Raw genomic sequence first — 16,466 nt, forward strand, 5'->3', positions numbered from 1 at the left:
ACTCACAAAGCTGTTCCCCTGAATCTAGCCAGCGGCTACCGCTAACACCTTCTTCTAGCGCCCACACAGGCCAGAGGGACGGCCATGTGACCGCTGATGTCTTGCTAGCTCTTTAGTGTTGTGTGATGTGGATGAACTGTGACGCTTAATCACTGCCCCTGCTGGGTAACATGGTTGCCTTCCTCTCACCCCTTCCCCCCTTCCCCCCACCCCTCTACTTTCCTTCTCCCTTTAAAGTCTGATGGCGGGCACTGTGCAGGGAAAGTTAAATATAACACCAATAGGGTCAAATTTGCCATGCAAGTTTGTTTGGTTTTTATTCAAATGTCTAAGATTGAGGTAACAAGTGAGGGGGGGGGGGGGGAATGAGGAACCAACTGGCTACATGGTTGAAGCTACTCACTTAGCAGATCCAGGAAGTATGCTGATGGAGGGGATGTGGGAACTGAAAGAGAGTAAGAGGGAAGAAACGTTAAGGAACATTCAAACGTCACACATCACCTTCCTACATAACCCTGACCTTCACTACTACCCTGTGAGGGTGTTTTTAAGGGAGGGAGAGACTGCAGTAGAGATGATGTTTTCCTTTGTGTGTGCTTGCCATTACTCGTCTGAGAGACATTGCTGTGTGTGTGTTTGTGTGTAGCTCAGACACTGTGTGTGCTGGTGTGTCTTGTTAGCGAGATACTGCAAAGCTGGATTGTCAGTATATTAGCATAATGTGTGTTTAGAGAAAAAGTGTGGGTGTGTGTTTGTGCCTCAGCACAAACTGGGACAGCAGTGACTCCGACAGGTCATGTGACTCCGACAGGGCATGCGACTCCGACAGGGCATGCGACTCCGACAGGGCATGCGACTCCGACAGGGCATGCGACTCCGACAGGGCATGCGACTCCGACAGGGCATGCGACTCCGACAGGGCATGCGACTCCGACAGGGCATGCGACTCCGACAGGTCATGCGACTCCGACAGGGCATGCGACTCCGACAGGGCATGTGACTCCGACAGGTCATGTGACTCCGACAGGTCATGCCCTCAGCTCTCCTAATATAGGATGGTTGTTACGCAACTCCACAGGGGGAAGGTATCAGGGGAGCCCACGCATCTCCCTAGAGGCCTGCAGAATCCCACACGCACACAGTCCAGTCATCCAATCAGGCCTCTCTCCTCCCTGGCGCCAATGCGGACGGCAGGGGGTTGGTGGAACTGGTTGAGACGGATGAGTGATGGGCCTGTATACTGTACACAGTGTCCCTTCTTGGTGCTTAGGTGTGCATCTAAACATAGCGTGTGTATCTGTGAATGTTTGTGCGCGCGTGTTCATGTATGCGCCGTGATGTATGTGTTTGGGCTGTGACAGGAAGGAGAGAGGGAAGGTCTGGTTGGATCAGCATTCTGCCGGTCAGGGAGCATTAAATGTACAGGGAATGCCTGAAATGAGGACTTATATAACACTTCCTGACCTACTGATTTTCACACCCCGGTTAGCGGCCCGGATTGGGTGTGCCCGGTCGGGGGGGGGGGGGTTCACACGATACGACCATTACAGCCGTGAACAGGTGTTCTAAAGGTTAGCGTTGATTGGGTGGAAGGGGGTCACCAACACAAACAAGATCCAAAAACATGGTGGACAGGTGTATTCCTGTCCCTGGCATGTCATCACATCCAAACATGTATTGACAAATGATGCATCAACAGCCCTGCCCCCCCCTTATATTGACATATAACAAGTACTTAAGTAATCAGACCCTGTGTCACTCCCAATTGAAATTGACGCATCCTCGTAGCCTTGGACTTCCTTAATTGGAGTCTGCACGGGCCCACAGTTAGCGATTGCTGTGATTCTTTGCATCTCACCTGTCTATATGGGTCCCTGTTCACGTAGATATTCACAGTGTCAGAGCGGCAAAAAAACAAGCTATAAATCCTAGCCTGGCGGTCACATGCAAGCGGTGCTGCCAGGTGTCAGGTTCAAGCACAGTGGAAAGAGGAGTGGGGAAGCAGCTGGGGTACATAGAGGAGTGGGGCGGCCCATCGTGGTGCTCAGCGCAGAGACCGCATCCCAATAAAGAAGGGGTTTTCAACTTCTTGTTGACACCGGGGCGCGCCGTCTATCAATGGAACCCACGTTGGAAACACTGTGTCTCAGATGAGGAACAGAGCCAAACACAGAGAGGTCCTTGAAAAACACCTGCTTCCGAGCACACAAAACACGAGACCGGGGAAAAGTGAACATGACAATGGCCTGAAGCGGAAAGCCGAGACAATGTTGGATTGGCTTCGGAACTAATGTCCTAATGTCGATGAGTGGACAGGCCAAAGCTGGGAATCAAACGTGTGTGATTCCATCTATGGAACGACGACCCTCCCTAACCCAATCGGACTGGGCTTGAAAAGATCTGCAATGGGATAAACTGCCCCAACCCGAGTTTCCCAAGCGTGTGCAGGCCTAACCCCTAAACCCAACCCGTAAAGGCTTTAACAGCTTTACCAAGTCTGAGGTGGTTTCGTTTTGAGGGACTGCACTTCAGACTGGCACGTTGGCGTCTGCAGGGAGACAGCTAACGGCTCAGCTCACGTCAGATCGATACCAAGTGAATTCATAACTAATGACTGAACAGGCTCCCACACCATGGGTCTCTTCCTCACCCTACAGCCATCCTCCATCCCTCTGTCACCCTCTGTTCCTCCTTCTTCAAACCACAACTCTCACATTTCATTTAGACTTTGTGTCCTTAAGAATAGCAGTACGTGTCCTTGAGGATAGCAGTGTGTGTGTGTGTGTATGTGTGCGTGCGTTGTCGGGATCCTTGAAAAGCTTGGTGGTTGTACTCTCAAACATGTAGCCTACAGTAGAGCAGGAAAGTTGGAATTAAACTTTTATTTATTTTTTAAACCAGAGTATACGAACAGGCCTTGACCACTCTTTGATTACACACGGCCAGGTAGCCTTGCGTTTCGTTCTGACGGTTTACCCGTTTTTATCTCCCAAACAATGACAGTACTGTTGGCTGTGCAACCTGCCCTTGCCCACATACACACCCACATAGCTCTGTTCAGTTACGTTATCTCCCTCCCTGCCCTTTTGTTGCCCAAGATAACTCTGAAACGTCTCAATAGAATGAAATCCTCTGGTTGTCCTTGACAGGACAAAATGTTATCTCAGAACCCAGAGACAAAAACGGAAGAAGAAGCTAAGAAAAAAAGTCATACCATACAACAATTTTAAAAGCAAAATAACATCAAATAAAAATACATCTACAACTTTGATGATATCATCACAGACATTAATTGTACTTAAAAAAAAGAAAAAAGAAACTGTTATATTCTCTGAAATGGAAAGAACAGGAACTGCTCGTGGGCGTAACTGAATTTCCTGCATCAACGACTGATTGCCCAGCATCTTAATTGTTTTGCAAAGCAAAACACCCCCTAGCTTTCTAAGACACCACAGTTGGCAGGCATGGTATGCACCAAATCCACCGCTAGGATGATCCCTGATTCAGTGGCAGACTGGAAGCAGAGGCTAGTTGTAATTCTGCAGAGTCGCAGCTTGCAGCAGGACTGCAGCTGCCCTGGCTAGCAAACGAGAGACACTCGCTGCCGTCTTCTATCAGACATCACAGCATTCAGCAGATACTTACTGCAAACTACACACATTCAACATCACTGTCCCTCTCCCTGAACAATGGATCAGGTTTCAGCCCGTAAACACAAGGCATTTTCATATTCGAGGCATGTCCAATAACATTTCAGTAAGTGATGGGGCGACAAAGAGATATATGAAGTCTAAGATTAGGTGGACTCAAGTCATCCATCTGCTTCCCACATAGATAACATTTCAAACACATGCGATCCATCACAGTCTTCAATCTCTCTCACTTCTCTAGCTTCCACACTCCTGGACTGTACCTGTGCAGCAAAATTTCACAAGCCATTTTCAGTCGTCGATTTGCAGTCAGTAGTTTTCGAGCTTGTCAAGGCGTCCCGTGGTTCCCAGCTTTATCCCACAGAGGACTGCGGCAAAGAAGTCTGTATAAGCAGGTCGAAAAGCACTGCTGGCCGGCTGGGGGACATGTTTTGTTATCCTGTCCGGCTGAGTGTCGACGGGCTGGCCGGCTGGCTGTGTCGTTGGTGGACGGTATGAGCGGGAACCTGCTCAGCACTCTAATGTAGAAGTGCTGCGGTGACGGTCTGGACCTCCTGCTTAAATATCCAGCAGACAGGAAGCAGGCAGCTGGCTCGGACAGCCAATCCTCTTGTTCAAGGGAGGTGGGTCTGCATGTCAGTTCTGCTCCACACCCAGTCACCAGCCACAATCAGCATGACATAATACGCATCATGACACCTGTCGTCATGTCAAGGATCTTACGTAAGGTGCTAATATGTGGCGGGCAGGGTTGGGGAAGGTACCGATTCTCCGGTTTGAGGTCAGTAATGACATTCTGTTTTAAATGTCGTGGCAAGCCCTTCTAAACTAGTTAGTTAGACTGTCCCTGAAGGGGAAACACAACAGTGTATGTAAATGAATGGAATTTTCCAGAAGTTCCACTCATTCAACCAAAAGTCCCTGGTGGGAGTCAGGTGGCTGAGCGTTGAGGGAGTCAGGCTAGTAATCTGAAGGTTGCCAGTTCGATTCCCGGCCGTGCCAAATGACGTTGTGTCCTTGGGCAAGGCACTTCATCCTACTTGCCTCGAGGGGAATGTCCCTGTACTTACTGTAAGTCGCTCTGGATAAGAGCGTCTGCTAAATGACTAAATGTAAATGTAAGTCCCAAAGTTAGTTTAGTTCCAGACAGATTTTGAATGATTTTTGTTTAAGAAACAGTTCTTGGTTCCCTAGAGTGGTGTGTGTATGCCAGCCAACTGTTCCTCTATCTTATCAGCCCTTGGTGACCAAGTATCATTTATAGAACTGAATGGGGCCTGGGAAAGGGGCAAAGACACAGTCAGGAACAGTGAGTCAGATCATCTCTTCACAGCGTTCCAAATAGGCCAGACTTTTATATTTAGACTTGCAGGAATCATTGACTGTCAGGGTTTGTCACAGGACAACGGGAGAAATGAATAGTCAACTGTGTCTGAACCAACAAGTCAAGTCACACAAGTCAACAAACTCTAGCCCTGAAACCTCACCTCTCCCTAAAGTGAGTGGGTTTTGTAGGGCTGGTCAAACCTGTCATTCAGGGTCAGGGATGTTTGGTCAAACATGGAAGCGAGGTTTCAACCCTCTTGGACTAAAACTTCATGACGGGGAACAACCAAAGAAAGCATTTACAGTCAAACAGTCATAGTGTCAAGGTCTAACCAATAGCATCCCTTACAGTAATCTCCCACACTGCCCGTATCCCCCCAGACAGACACCCACTGCCAAAGATAGGATTACAGCAGCCCTAGCAGGTGCAGCCGGGAGACACTAGGATGTAAATCAGTTGTTGAAGTGGTTAAGCTGGCAGTTCAGGTGGTTCGGGTTGTTGTGTCTGTGAACTGAAGCCCTGTTTTTTGACCCACCTCAACCACTTTTCCAACAACGTAGATTACGACATCACTACTCCCGCAGTCTTCCTAATCAATCCAGCTCCCCCAATCCCTGCTCCCCCAATCCCTGCTCCCCCAATCCCAGCTCCCCCAATCCCAGCTCCCCCAATCCCAGCTCAGTGTCTCTAAACCCTTACAGGACAACCATAAACACAGCACCCACTTGAAAAAGAGTCCGAAATATAGATGCACGTACAGTCACGTACAAAAAACACATCTAAGTCCCTTTCAGGCTCCTTGGAAACAAGGTCTTATTATTTGTTTATGATGGGCTTTATAGCTTGCAATGGTTGCATTGATGAGAGAACTATTATTAAAACATATGATGGACCAAACAGGCTGGCTGTCCTATTTAGCTGCTGGCAGCAACATGATCAGAACTTTCAGTACCAGCTGGGCTCAGATCCCTGTGTTCATAAGGAGTTATCACAAAGGGCCAGGGCTTGTGTTTTTATATGCAACTACATTATACATGCATCTGTATTTCTGAAACTTCCAGGTGAGTGCTGTGTTTGTGGTTATGCCTTAGGGGTTTAGAGACTCAAATGGAAACATTTTGGGGTAGGTGGATTGATGACTGTGGGGTGGTAACCACTCTGGGTCTCATGTACATACTAAAGACACTAAAGCAGTCCAAATTGCAGGATGTCTTCAAAACATTTGAAACACGCCCAAACACTCTCTCGGAAGCAGTAGTCTCTTACCACCCAGGTCAGGACCTGTCTCTGTGAGCAGCTAAAGGAGATCAGTGTTGGGGATTGTCTGGGGGTTAAAGACTTGCGCTCCAGGACCAGAAGAGTAACTCATCCATGTAGATCAGAAGAGATCTGGGGGTCAGGGGATCAAAGGAGGACACCAGGAGTTTGGCTGGGGTGCTTGACGCACAGTGTAATGCCGTGGTTGGTTGGTGAAAACAGTAGCAGAGTCTGGGACTGGAACATTCCCGTTGTGACATAAGGGGTGACATCGGTTTGACTTACCCGAGCTATGCATAAAACCCTCTACTGCTAGTTTAACCTAAACCCTCACCACAACTTGAAATTAATGTTTACAAATTTGTGAGGAGGGAAAGTTCCAAGACGTAGTCCAGCTCCAATTCTGCACCAGCTATATTTGAGGCAACAAGGCATTGTGGGATTCACACATAAAGAAGGGAAAGAGTCTCTGTATCTAGACCAACCTAGTCAGCTGGTGCTCGTCTGAGACCTGAATATCTCTCTGGCTCTGCTCGTATTTATGTACACAGCTTGAAACATCAGAGGGCTGGAGGGGTAAGGACAAGGAGACGGAGAATCTCAAATCCCCTCAGAAAGTCAAACATCCCGGTGGAGTACCCCTCCCCTAGGCGCTTCAGAAGAGGTGATTACACAGAGCGTGTGTTTGTGAGTGAGTGAGAGTGAGAGTGAGAGTGAGAGTGAGAGAGAGAGAGAGAGAGAGATATGGAGACAAAGCAAGCGCTTGTGAAAAGAGCACGAGGGGTGAGAAGTGAGAGTGTGGAAGAGTTCTCACCTGGAGGGGGAGATGTCTTGGGGGTGTGGGGAAGAGTGGGAGGGCTGCAGGTCCTCGCTGTCCTGGGGCAGTTCCTCGCACGCCTCCAGCTTGTCGTCATCCAGGAGCTCTGTGATCTACAAAGAGGGACAAAGACAGGCGGGGGGGGGGAGAGTGAAAGAGATATCTCCCTAAGCCATCACAACAGCTGACATACGTGACATGGCATTTTAGGCCTCAGTACCCCGCAGGAAAACAAACCGTGTAGTCACGCCAAGCCAAATCAATCAAGTCTGTCAGTAACCCAGAAAGCACCCTGCCCAACATGGGATGGAAGCACAACAACCCTGGTCACACCTCTTGTTTGCATCTGAAGGCTGGTTTATACTTAGCTGCTTGACTTCTTACATCCTGTGTTGGGCTACATCAACACTCTATTGTTGGCCGACAACAATAATGTCGTTGGTCGACATCCAAAAGAAAGTGACACATGTAATTGTTCTGAATGTCTTGAATCAACAACAGTCTGTAATTCTGTAATCCCTTTGCTAATCTGAGTGTTGGCCATGGGCAACTGTGAGTGGCTCAACTGGAGTAGAACTTTGAATGTTAAACCCCTCTTAAGGGCAAATTCAATGAAACTACCTCATTACAGAGACTGTCAGCTGCCATAAAAGTTGTGTGATTATTACCACTGCTTGGTAAGTACACTGACCAGCCATGCAGAAGGGAATATTTAAATACATATCCAAGTGTGCATTTACATTTTAGATTTACACTTACTACACAGACATACACCAGTGTTTCCTCTATGTTGATTTTGGAGGGGGAGCCCGCCACAGCAACATTTCAGCCCCAACGGTATCAGAAATCAGGCTGTACAAAAGGCCGTCTATCAGCAGTGATTGTTAGAGGGCATGTTGGAGAACAGCACGGACACGCGCTTCACACCGCGAGCGGGCACGAGCGCCACTCTGCGTCCTTGAGAACTGCAAGTCGTATAACTTATGTTTTAAGTTCATTTAACCTGTTATTGTATTAGTCTATAGTTTTTGCAAATTTAAATTAAATTAACTGGTGATTTTCGTTGTTTGTATTCTTCACCTGCTAGCTAAATTGCACGTGGCTGTTGATTCGATAGCGATTGCTGAACGCCCTTGCTCACGTTTGTATTTTAGGTGCATTTTTATGCTGAAGTAGTTACACTGCTTTAAGATAATGTCATTAATAGAGGGTTTATTGTTATTATGTGTCAGACCTGCACCCACTGCAAAAAAATCCTAAAGGAAACACTGCATACACCTTCTTCGTAGGCAAATCTAATCGCACATTTTTACAAATACATATTTGGGCGATGGAGATGCAGATGGAGTAGGCGCGCGTGTGCACTTCACTTGCCTGCTCGTTGATGGAGCTGTAGTCGTTGGTGGTGGAGATGTCATCGTCCTCGGAGTCGAAGAAGTCCTCCTTGTTCTCCAGCAGCTCAGCTAGGATCCTGCTCACAGACTCCTGCTCCCCCAGGCCTTCCACCTCCGTGTCCAGACTAGAGAGCCGAGGGTGGAGATGAAACACACTGACTTCCCTCAACGGAGAGCTTATTCACACTCCGTGTCACGTAGAGGTCATTTAAGTACATGCATGGCTTAAGTCCTACTGATGTCTCAAGTCAGCACCATCATAATCATGATAGAAAACAACAGCTAGTGGTTTGATAGTTGGACTGAAAGCTTGAACTTGACCAGGCCCTAAATATAGATCTGTTCAGGCTCTTCCTAGCCCAAGCCCAACCCAGAGGAGTTTGTTGGGATTTAGGTCAGGGAACTGAACTCTCCAAAACACTTTCTGTATGAAGCTTACTCTGGCATGGGAGCATAAAATTACATTCTAGAAACTTCAAAATGGTTCAGACAAGACTCTTTTCTTTATCAGCTAAGGACTTTGTATGTCCAACATACCATCTCATAACCGCCTGTTTAATAATCTTACACTATTGATTCCATCTTGTGTGGTGCAGCTAATGTACACAACATGGCTATCGATCCAGGAAACGAGGGCATGGCAACTGAAATTGGCATTTCGAACATCACCGCTGGTGGTAGCACTGAGAACACGGAACACCACTGTGCTGAACTCCCAGGCAGTGGGCACAACACTCTGGAATGTTCAGATAGAAACTATGTACATTTGATATGTTGCTGTCAGCACTGGGTGTAGTCAACGCCCCTAAACAACAGATCAGAAAAGGCTAAAGTTAACCTTAATAGGCTTTCTTTATTTTTTAGGAGTCAGCTAAACTGACCTATTTTATTTATTTATTTCCTTGTTAAATTGTTACTGCATTTAATTTATTGGACATTAACTTAATAAGACAATTGTTAAAATAAAAGTGTGATAAAAACCTAGTAACAGAACATTTGTTTGGTACACTACACTACTACATGTACAGAGAGTTCTTGGCATTCTTCACAGTCAGAAGACAATGAAGCCCACACAAGCTATTCAGCCCAAAGAGCATGTGTGTTCTGGTGAGTTTGAATTGTATCTCTGAGGTGAAAACAATTATCCATGTTCAGTACAACTCACACATACAACAGCCTACATCACAAACATAGCCTCAGGTTACTATGGTCTAATTATAATAATTGTACATTTTAAAAACAACATATTTTTGTCAGAAACGGGTGTTTAAGTATAGACTTTGTGTATGATTATTTTTTACATCAACAGTTTAAATTTAAATGAGGCTAGTTATGATATGTACTTCATATTCACTATTGTACTAATAGCCATCTTTTCTTGCAGTTCTCAGACAATTCAAATTATATTCTTGGGTTTACATACTAGCCTTGCTCACTTCTTAGAATGCCCACCCCTTGCCCACCCGTGAACGAGGAAACATATTGCGGCTGATGTAAGGCTTGAGTAAACGTTAAGTCTCACTGGAAGATGTCTGGTCCGAAGACGGCGGCGAGCGCCCCGACGTTCCAGGTGTCCTCCTGCAGCGCCGCCACGCTGGACAGGAAGCGGCACAGGAAGCGCAGCAGGGTATAGTTGACCTGGGGGAGCTGCTGCAGTAAATACTTCATGTTCCTGGCCAGCTCCTCCTCGCTGCTGTAATCTGAAGGACAACAGGTTGGATTATTACAGATTATGGAGCCACGGTAGACTACAGACAGTCAAGCCATTAGTAACGTAGGTATGACAGCTTTTCTTGAAAGCTATAATCTGACTGAACCACACCATGACAACAAACATGAAGCAACATGAAGCCAGGTGAGCATGCAGATGGAGCATAAACATTACTATTAGTAAATAATAGGGAGTCAGGTGGCTGAGCGGTTAGGGAATCGGGCTAGTAATCTGAAGGTTGCCAGTTCGATTTCCGGCCGTGCAAAATGACGTGTCCTTGGGCAAGGCACTTCACCCTACTTGCCTCGGGGGAATGTTCCTGTACTTACTGTAATCGCTCTGGATAAGAGCGTCTGCTAAATGATTAAATGTAAATAGTCTTTGGTCACATTGACAAGTGAAGAAGTCATTTTGCATTTTTGCACACTGGTTTAAAATAACACAATTACTATGACATTAAAAGGGCAGACTCGCAGTTAAATTTTAATACAAACATGCAAAAGAGTATCAACGGACACAGCGAGAGAGACAGAGGGAGGAGGATAATGGATGGATATCATGAAGTGGGGAGAAGAAACAGCGACAGAACGCAGAGCCAGAAGAGTGAGATGAGTCATGCTGTGGTGCGCAGGGCTGTGGTGCGCAGGGCTGTGGTGCGCAGGGCTGTGGTTCGCAGGGCTGTGGTGCGCAGGGCTGTGGTTCGCAGGGCTGTGGTGCGCAGCGCTGTGGTGCGCAGCGCTGTGGTGCGCAGGGCTGTGGTGCGCAGGGCTGTGGTGCGCAGGGCTGTGGTGCGCAGGGCTGTGGTGCGCAGGGCTGTGGTGCGCAGGGCTTCTGACCTTGGTAGAGCTGCAGGACGTGGGCCTGCAGCGCAGCAGGGATGATGGGCTCCGGAAGCTTCTGTAGGAAGAGGCGGAGCAAGCTGACGGCCGAGGCGAGGTCTGCCTCCTTCTCTAGGTCCACCTGCTCGCCGTTGTCGTAGCGCTGCCTGAGCCAATCCACACGCTCCGCATTGCCGTTGACGAGGAACATTCCCTCCAGGTCGAGCCGCCCTGTGAAACACATATGAAACACACATGAAACACACGTGAGACACACGTGAGACACAGGTGAAACACACGTGAAACACACGTGAAACACACGTGAAACACACGTGAAACACAGGTGAAACACAGGTGAAACACAGGTGAAACACACGTGAAACACACGTGAAACACAGGTGAAACACAGGTGAAACAGGTGAAACACAGGTGAAACACAGGTGAAACACAGGTGAAACAGGTGAAACACAGGTGAAACAGGTGAAACACAGGTGAAACACACGAGACACAGGTGAAACACACGTGAAACACAGGTGAAACACACACACGTTCAGCCCCTTTATCCCTGACCATCTCAATCACCAATAGCACCATGCACATTACTTTGACTCCAGGCAACTCAGACAGAAACCTGACCTCCTCAAACAGGTTGACTTTTCAACACAATGGAAAGAGTTGGCAGCTATCCATATTCAAGTACTGAGTTACCAAGCAGTTAGTGAGTTTTAAAGTTTTCTCAATTCAAATATGGTGAACTAGACAGCTTTAATTGACATCTTCGGTTTTTAAATTAGACCATGTGGAACCCGCTTACTTTTATAGATTTAATATGTCCAAGATATCATAATCACTGCCCATTTAATAATCTGCCACAGTTGATTCACTGGTGTGTGATGCAGCTGATGTACACAACATGATAATTGATTCAGGAAACAGAGGCACAGCAACTGAAATTGGCATTCCAAACATCACTGTTGATGGTTGGCTAGCACAAGAGAATGGCAACACAGCATAACAATGGGCTGAACTCCAAGGCTATGGTCACTAGCGCACACTGGAATGTTCAGGTAAAAACAACCAAGTCACGTATGTTGTTCCAGATCAGATATGTTGTTCTGAGAACTCATTGCAGTGGCTGCCCCTAAAGCAATAGATTAGCCTCAGACGAGGCACATTCTAAGAACCAAGTTAACCTCAAAGGGTTCTTTCTTTCTTTTATTCTAAGAATTTAGCTAATTCAAAGCTATTATTTAGCAATGATTACTTTTCCCAGTTGGATTTTTGACATCTTTACTGTTTTTTGTTATTGTGTTTTTCATGCATTCCTTGCAGTCTTAAGAGACTATGACCTAAGACCATACCATACACACATTTTACATGTGTGTATATATATATATATATGAATATTCCATAGTAGGTTGTGTGTATGTTAATGTGCATTTCACTCCATGTGTCTGAGCACGGATGTGTGATACTGAGTGTAAGAACAAGTGTTTACGCGTGTCAGCATCCAAGTCCTCGTGTCCTGGACTCACCATGTTCCTCGATGTAGTCGACAATCTGCTGGACCAGCAGAGGCACACTGTGGCCGCTCTGCCCACTGGCCTTCAGCTCTTCCAGGGGGATGCCGAACACCCTGGCCTGGCTCAGGGCCTCACTACCTGGGGAAGGGGACACGCTCTTCCTCATCTCACGGCCCCGCCTTCCGTCTGCAGCCAGGGGCACAGAAACAGAGAGGTGGTGACTCTCACAATGCAGTCAAGGCCACGGTTTATGGAAACGTCCAGTGTGCACACCAAAGCAGAGAGCGCTTCCCCTCTGCGGAACACGCAGAGCGGGGAAGAAAATACACAAAAGGGCAGCCTTGTGCAACCGTTTATAATGAAGGCATTCTTATTGTGTAATGGCAGCAGGTGCCTGTAGTGAAGTGAGACGAGGAAAGGCAAAGTCTCGTGCAAGCAAGCTTCTTTGATATAGTGACAGGAGGGCTCTTAAAAATTGTGCAATTTTCTATTGGAAAATATAGTTAGTCTCATTTATATTGTTTAAATGTATTGTTATCATATTGAAATATTCAAAAGGTAGTCACTGATGTTTGATGAGGCTGTCATACACGTGCAGCCAACAAAGGGTGAAGCGAAGCAAATTTCGTGGCATATAACAATAACATGGAGCCTTCTTAATAGTGCCCCTTTTCCCCCATCTCTTTATTGATTAGCCTGACTAATCGCACATTAAAACACATTTGTGGCCGATGTATAATGAAGTGGTATTTGTTGTATTGCTGTCTGGTGGCTAGTAAGATACTCACCGTTTAGCAGTTAAAACACCCAGAAGTTGTCCTTATCGCCTGCTCCTCTCACGCCCGCTGAAGTGAATGGACATCTATGGCTGCTTCAGGTTATGGCAAAAGATCAGCCGGTAGTTCCTCATTGACAGACCGCAAATCCTGTTCAGGATCTCACTTGTTAGCTGCATTAAGATAAAAAAATATTATAGATATATTATTAGCAACTACTCGCCTAAACAAGCCAAAAAAACGCCCAACACCAGATGCCATTTTTATGCAGGACAGACACAGCCATACACAGGTTTGACCTGGAGTCAGGTAAGTCTAGCAACTCACTTCCACAAAGGTGAGGAAGGGGAGGTGGGTGAACTGGTAGTGGCTTGTCATGGAATACTAACAAGGCCTCAGCCAATGACTGGCGAGCAGGCGGGAGAACCATTCGGCTGAAACAAAAGCTGGAGGATAACTACAGCCTGTTCTCATCCGTCACCAGAAGGCTTCTCCTGGGAAAGGAATGGGTGTGTGTTTAAATATTAATAGTCTGCTCATGAATGGAGCGAAGGGCCTTTGCTATGCTACGTTCACTAAGATGTTGACGGTACTCTAATGCAGAGTTGATTTAATGAATCCTTGGGACACCAAACTTGGTGATAGCGTCATATAACGGATTAAAAAAGGGTGTGTCCTGTCATGATAAAACTCTACGGATTTTGTCCAATCATGCATCTCCAGTTCACGGCCGGGTAAAGCAAAATCCACCCTAACGATTGTATAGTTAATCTTGACCATAAAACAGGCGTTTTCTCCCATTAGAGACTTTACCGACCATGCAAAGATGTTACACAACAAGATGACCTACATGCAATGTCACTTTTTTTCCTCCACCAGGAGACAAGATGATGAATAGATGTCCCGTTTTAGAGTGCAAAATATCTTGGGAAAAACTATGGTTCCCTCTCTTGTAATTGAAGGACCAACCTGGAACTAGTTCATATTAATGACTTTATGACCAGGCTTCTCTCCTGACATAAACCTTTTGTACAGACGGTCATATGAATTGCTTAATTCTAGAACTATCTTTATAACTGTTCGATTTCAAGGCATTGGGTATCTTTCTGGCAATAAGGATTCTTTACAGAGGACTCCGATCAACTACTTGCTCTGTACTGCCTATTTCCCATGCCTCATTTCCTACTGCCACCTTTAACATGGATTTGAAATCCAAATTAAACTGTCCAGATTAATTTGTGCAGGGTCACAGTGTTGGACACAACAGGACAGGCACATGGGCTAAAGTACTGAATGTTCCCAAACTGTCTTAGAGGGGTGTAAACTGACCCTTCTACAGCTCTGAACAGCACAATTGGCCTCTAGATGGAAAAGTCCAGAATCTGCCAAACTCTCTGTATCTTAATCCCACATATCATGCGTGACAACCTTTAGGTCCACAATGTTGGCCATTGTTGGAGCGAGGAAAGAGGGCAGAGAGACAGAATCACTGAGCCACTAGGAAATGAGGTGGCATGAAGCTGGTTGCCCTACCATGATCAGATCCTTCAATGTGGTTTGATCAAACAAGCCCAAACTAGGTGTCTAATCTCTAAATCAGACCCCTTTAAACAATTATAAAAACATTAGGACATGTTTACTAGGGATGCACTGATATGAATGAAACATTACAATGTTGACATTGTGTTTTTTATTTTGCTTTTGAATTAGCTTGCAATTATAACTACAGTGAAAAGCCAAAAACTGTTTTGAAAATCAGAATCTTTAGCCTGATTCAGTATGCTTTCTACGGATTCATATATTGTGTGTGGGATAAGCTTATCAGCCAAAATTTGTTGGTCGCAAATTCTGTCCTTCCCTAATATTTATGTTCATTTTTTCATTTAACTAATTGTACCAATTGTCTATAACTCTAGCTACTTCCATGCATAAAGGCAGCTTTCTCAAACAACAAGTATTATACTATTGCCAATAATTGCCAACTGTGATAACAATCGTGAAAGGATAAGTGAAGGATAGCTAGGTTAGATAAGATTAGAATTTGGGGAGGATTCAATATACTGTTCAATCCAATGGTCAATTTAACTCAGCAGACCTCAATGCTCCTCTGAAATAAAAGTCTAATCTAAATGTGCTATATCATGTTTAACTCTTTATAAATCTACACCAGAAAATACTAATCTAATCGGAAAAAAACAGGCTCAGATGTCAGATCAAATAGTTGACAATAGTAATACAGGGAGTCAGGTGGCTGAGCGGTGAGAGAATCAGGCTAGTAATCCAAAGGTTGCCAGTTCGATTCCCGGTCATGCCAACTGACGCTGTGTCCTTGGGCAAGACACTTCACCCTACTTGCCTCGGGGGAATGTCCCTGTACTTACTGTAAGTCGCTCTTGATAAGAGCGTCTGCTAAATGACTAAATGTAAATGTAATACTGTTAAGTGGGGGGAATTCTGTGCAAATCAAAAGACAATTGTCTGTCCTCCATGGTTATGTCTGTGGATAGAGTGCGTTGCCTTGTGCCCATGATAAATGCGGCCTAGCCTTGAACAACTTCAATTTGGCCATTGACTTCACATTAAAGCCCACAAGCAAGTCCGAAGAAATTGCTTGTTTAAAATTGCTCTTAAACTACATCTGGCGTCGTCGGACGCTGTTGTGTTGTATTTCTTAAACACATTATGGGATTTCTATCTCATATGCCACTCTATTTCGGACAGATATAATATGCCACAGTAAGTTTGTGTTTGCCAAGAGCTGTTAACATTGAGTTATTGGAGCAGACACACTGTGGGGGAGTGCAAATGATGCAACAAGCAGTCCATCTGAGTATCTATTGCTGAGTAACAACAATGGTCTACATGCAATAAAAAGAGCATGTACATTTTTTTTTGGTTAATGAACATTTTACACTTAACGCTTCCACACTACTGTAATAGCTAATACATTTCGACCTCCAACAATGTGGATAAAAATCACCTTCAAATCCCGTTATCTAATCTCGGGAGCTGGTGAGCTGGTGGGTAAAGGAGAATGACCAGAACGGAAACCGATCAAATCCCAACTAAGGGTATAATTAAGTTATTTGGTTAACTAACTACAATGATAAGATATCAATATCGAATATGATTTGTCTACTAGCAATCTTGCTAGGGTAGCAACATAATCTTCCAGCAACACAGTTTACTGTAC

At 45.7% G+C, this 16,466-nt stretch overlaps 1 protein-coding gene across 5 annotated transcripts in view; it reads right to left on the reverse strand.

Annotated features, from left to right (window-relative positions):
- The window catches only part of fam13b (family with sequence similarity 13 member B), a 29,974-nt gene that overhangs the window by 12,680 nt on the left and 828 nt on the right, over positions 1-16,466 (reverse strand). For 4 of the 5 annotated variants that reach the window (XM_062475903.1, XM_062475901.1, XM_062475904.1 and 1 more), the window contains exons 2-8: positions 13,286-13,446; positions 12,510-12,683; positions 10,993-11,205; positions 9,968-10,145; positions 8,426-8,570; positions 7,049-7,164; positions 404-445 (exon numbers count right to left, since the gene is read on the reverse strand). In XM_062475903.1, the coding sequence (XP_062331887.1) occupies positions 404-445; positions 7,049-7,164; positions 8,426-8,570; positions 9,968-10,145; positions 10,993-11,205; positions 12,510-12,663 (848 nt within the window). In that variant the 5' untranslated portion in view covers positions 12,664-12,683; positions 13,286-13,446. Of the gene's footprint in view, positions 1-403; positions 446-7,048; positions 7,165-8,425; positions 8,571-9,967; positions 10,146-10,992; positions 11,206-12,509; positions 12,684-13,285; positions 13,447-13,600; positions 13,768-16,466 lie in introns of all 5 variants that reach the window. The other variant, XM_062475902.1, reaches the window with a different exon arrangement.

The sequence above is a fragment of the Osmerus eperlanus genome, chromosome 13 (assembly GCF_963692335.1).
Source record: "Osmerus eperlanus chromosome 13, fOsmEpe2.1, whole genome shotgun sequence".
NCBI lineage: Eukaryota > Metazoa > Chordata > Actinopteri > Osmeriformes > Osmeridae > Osmerus > Osmerus eperlanus.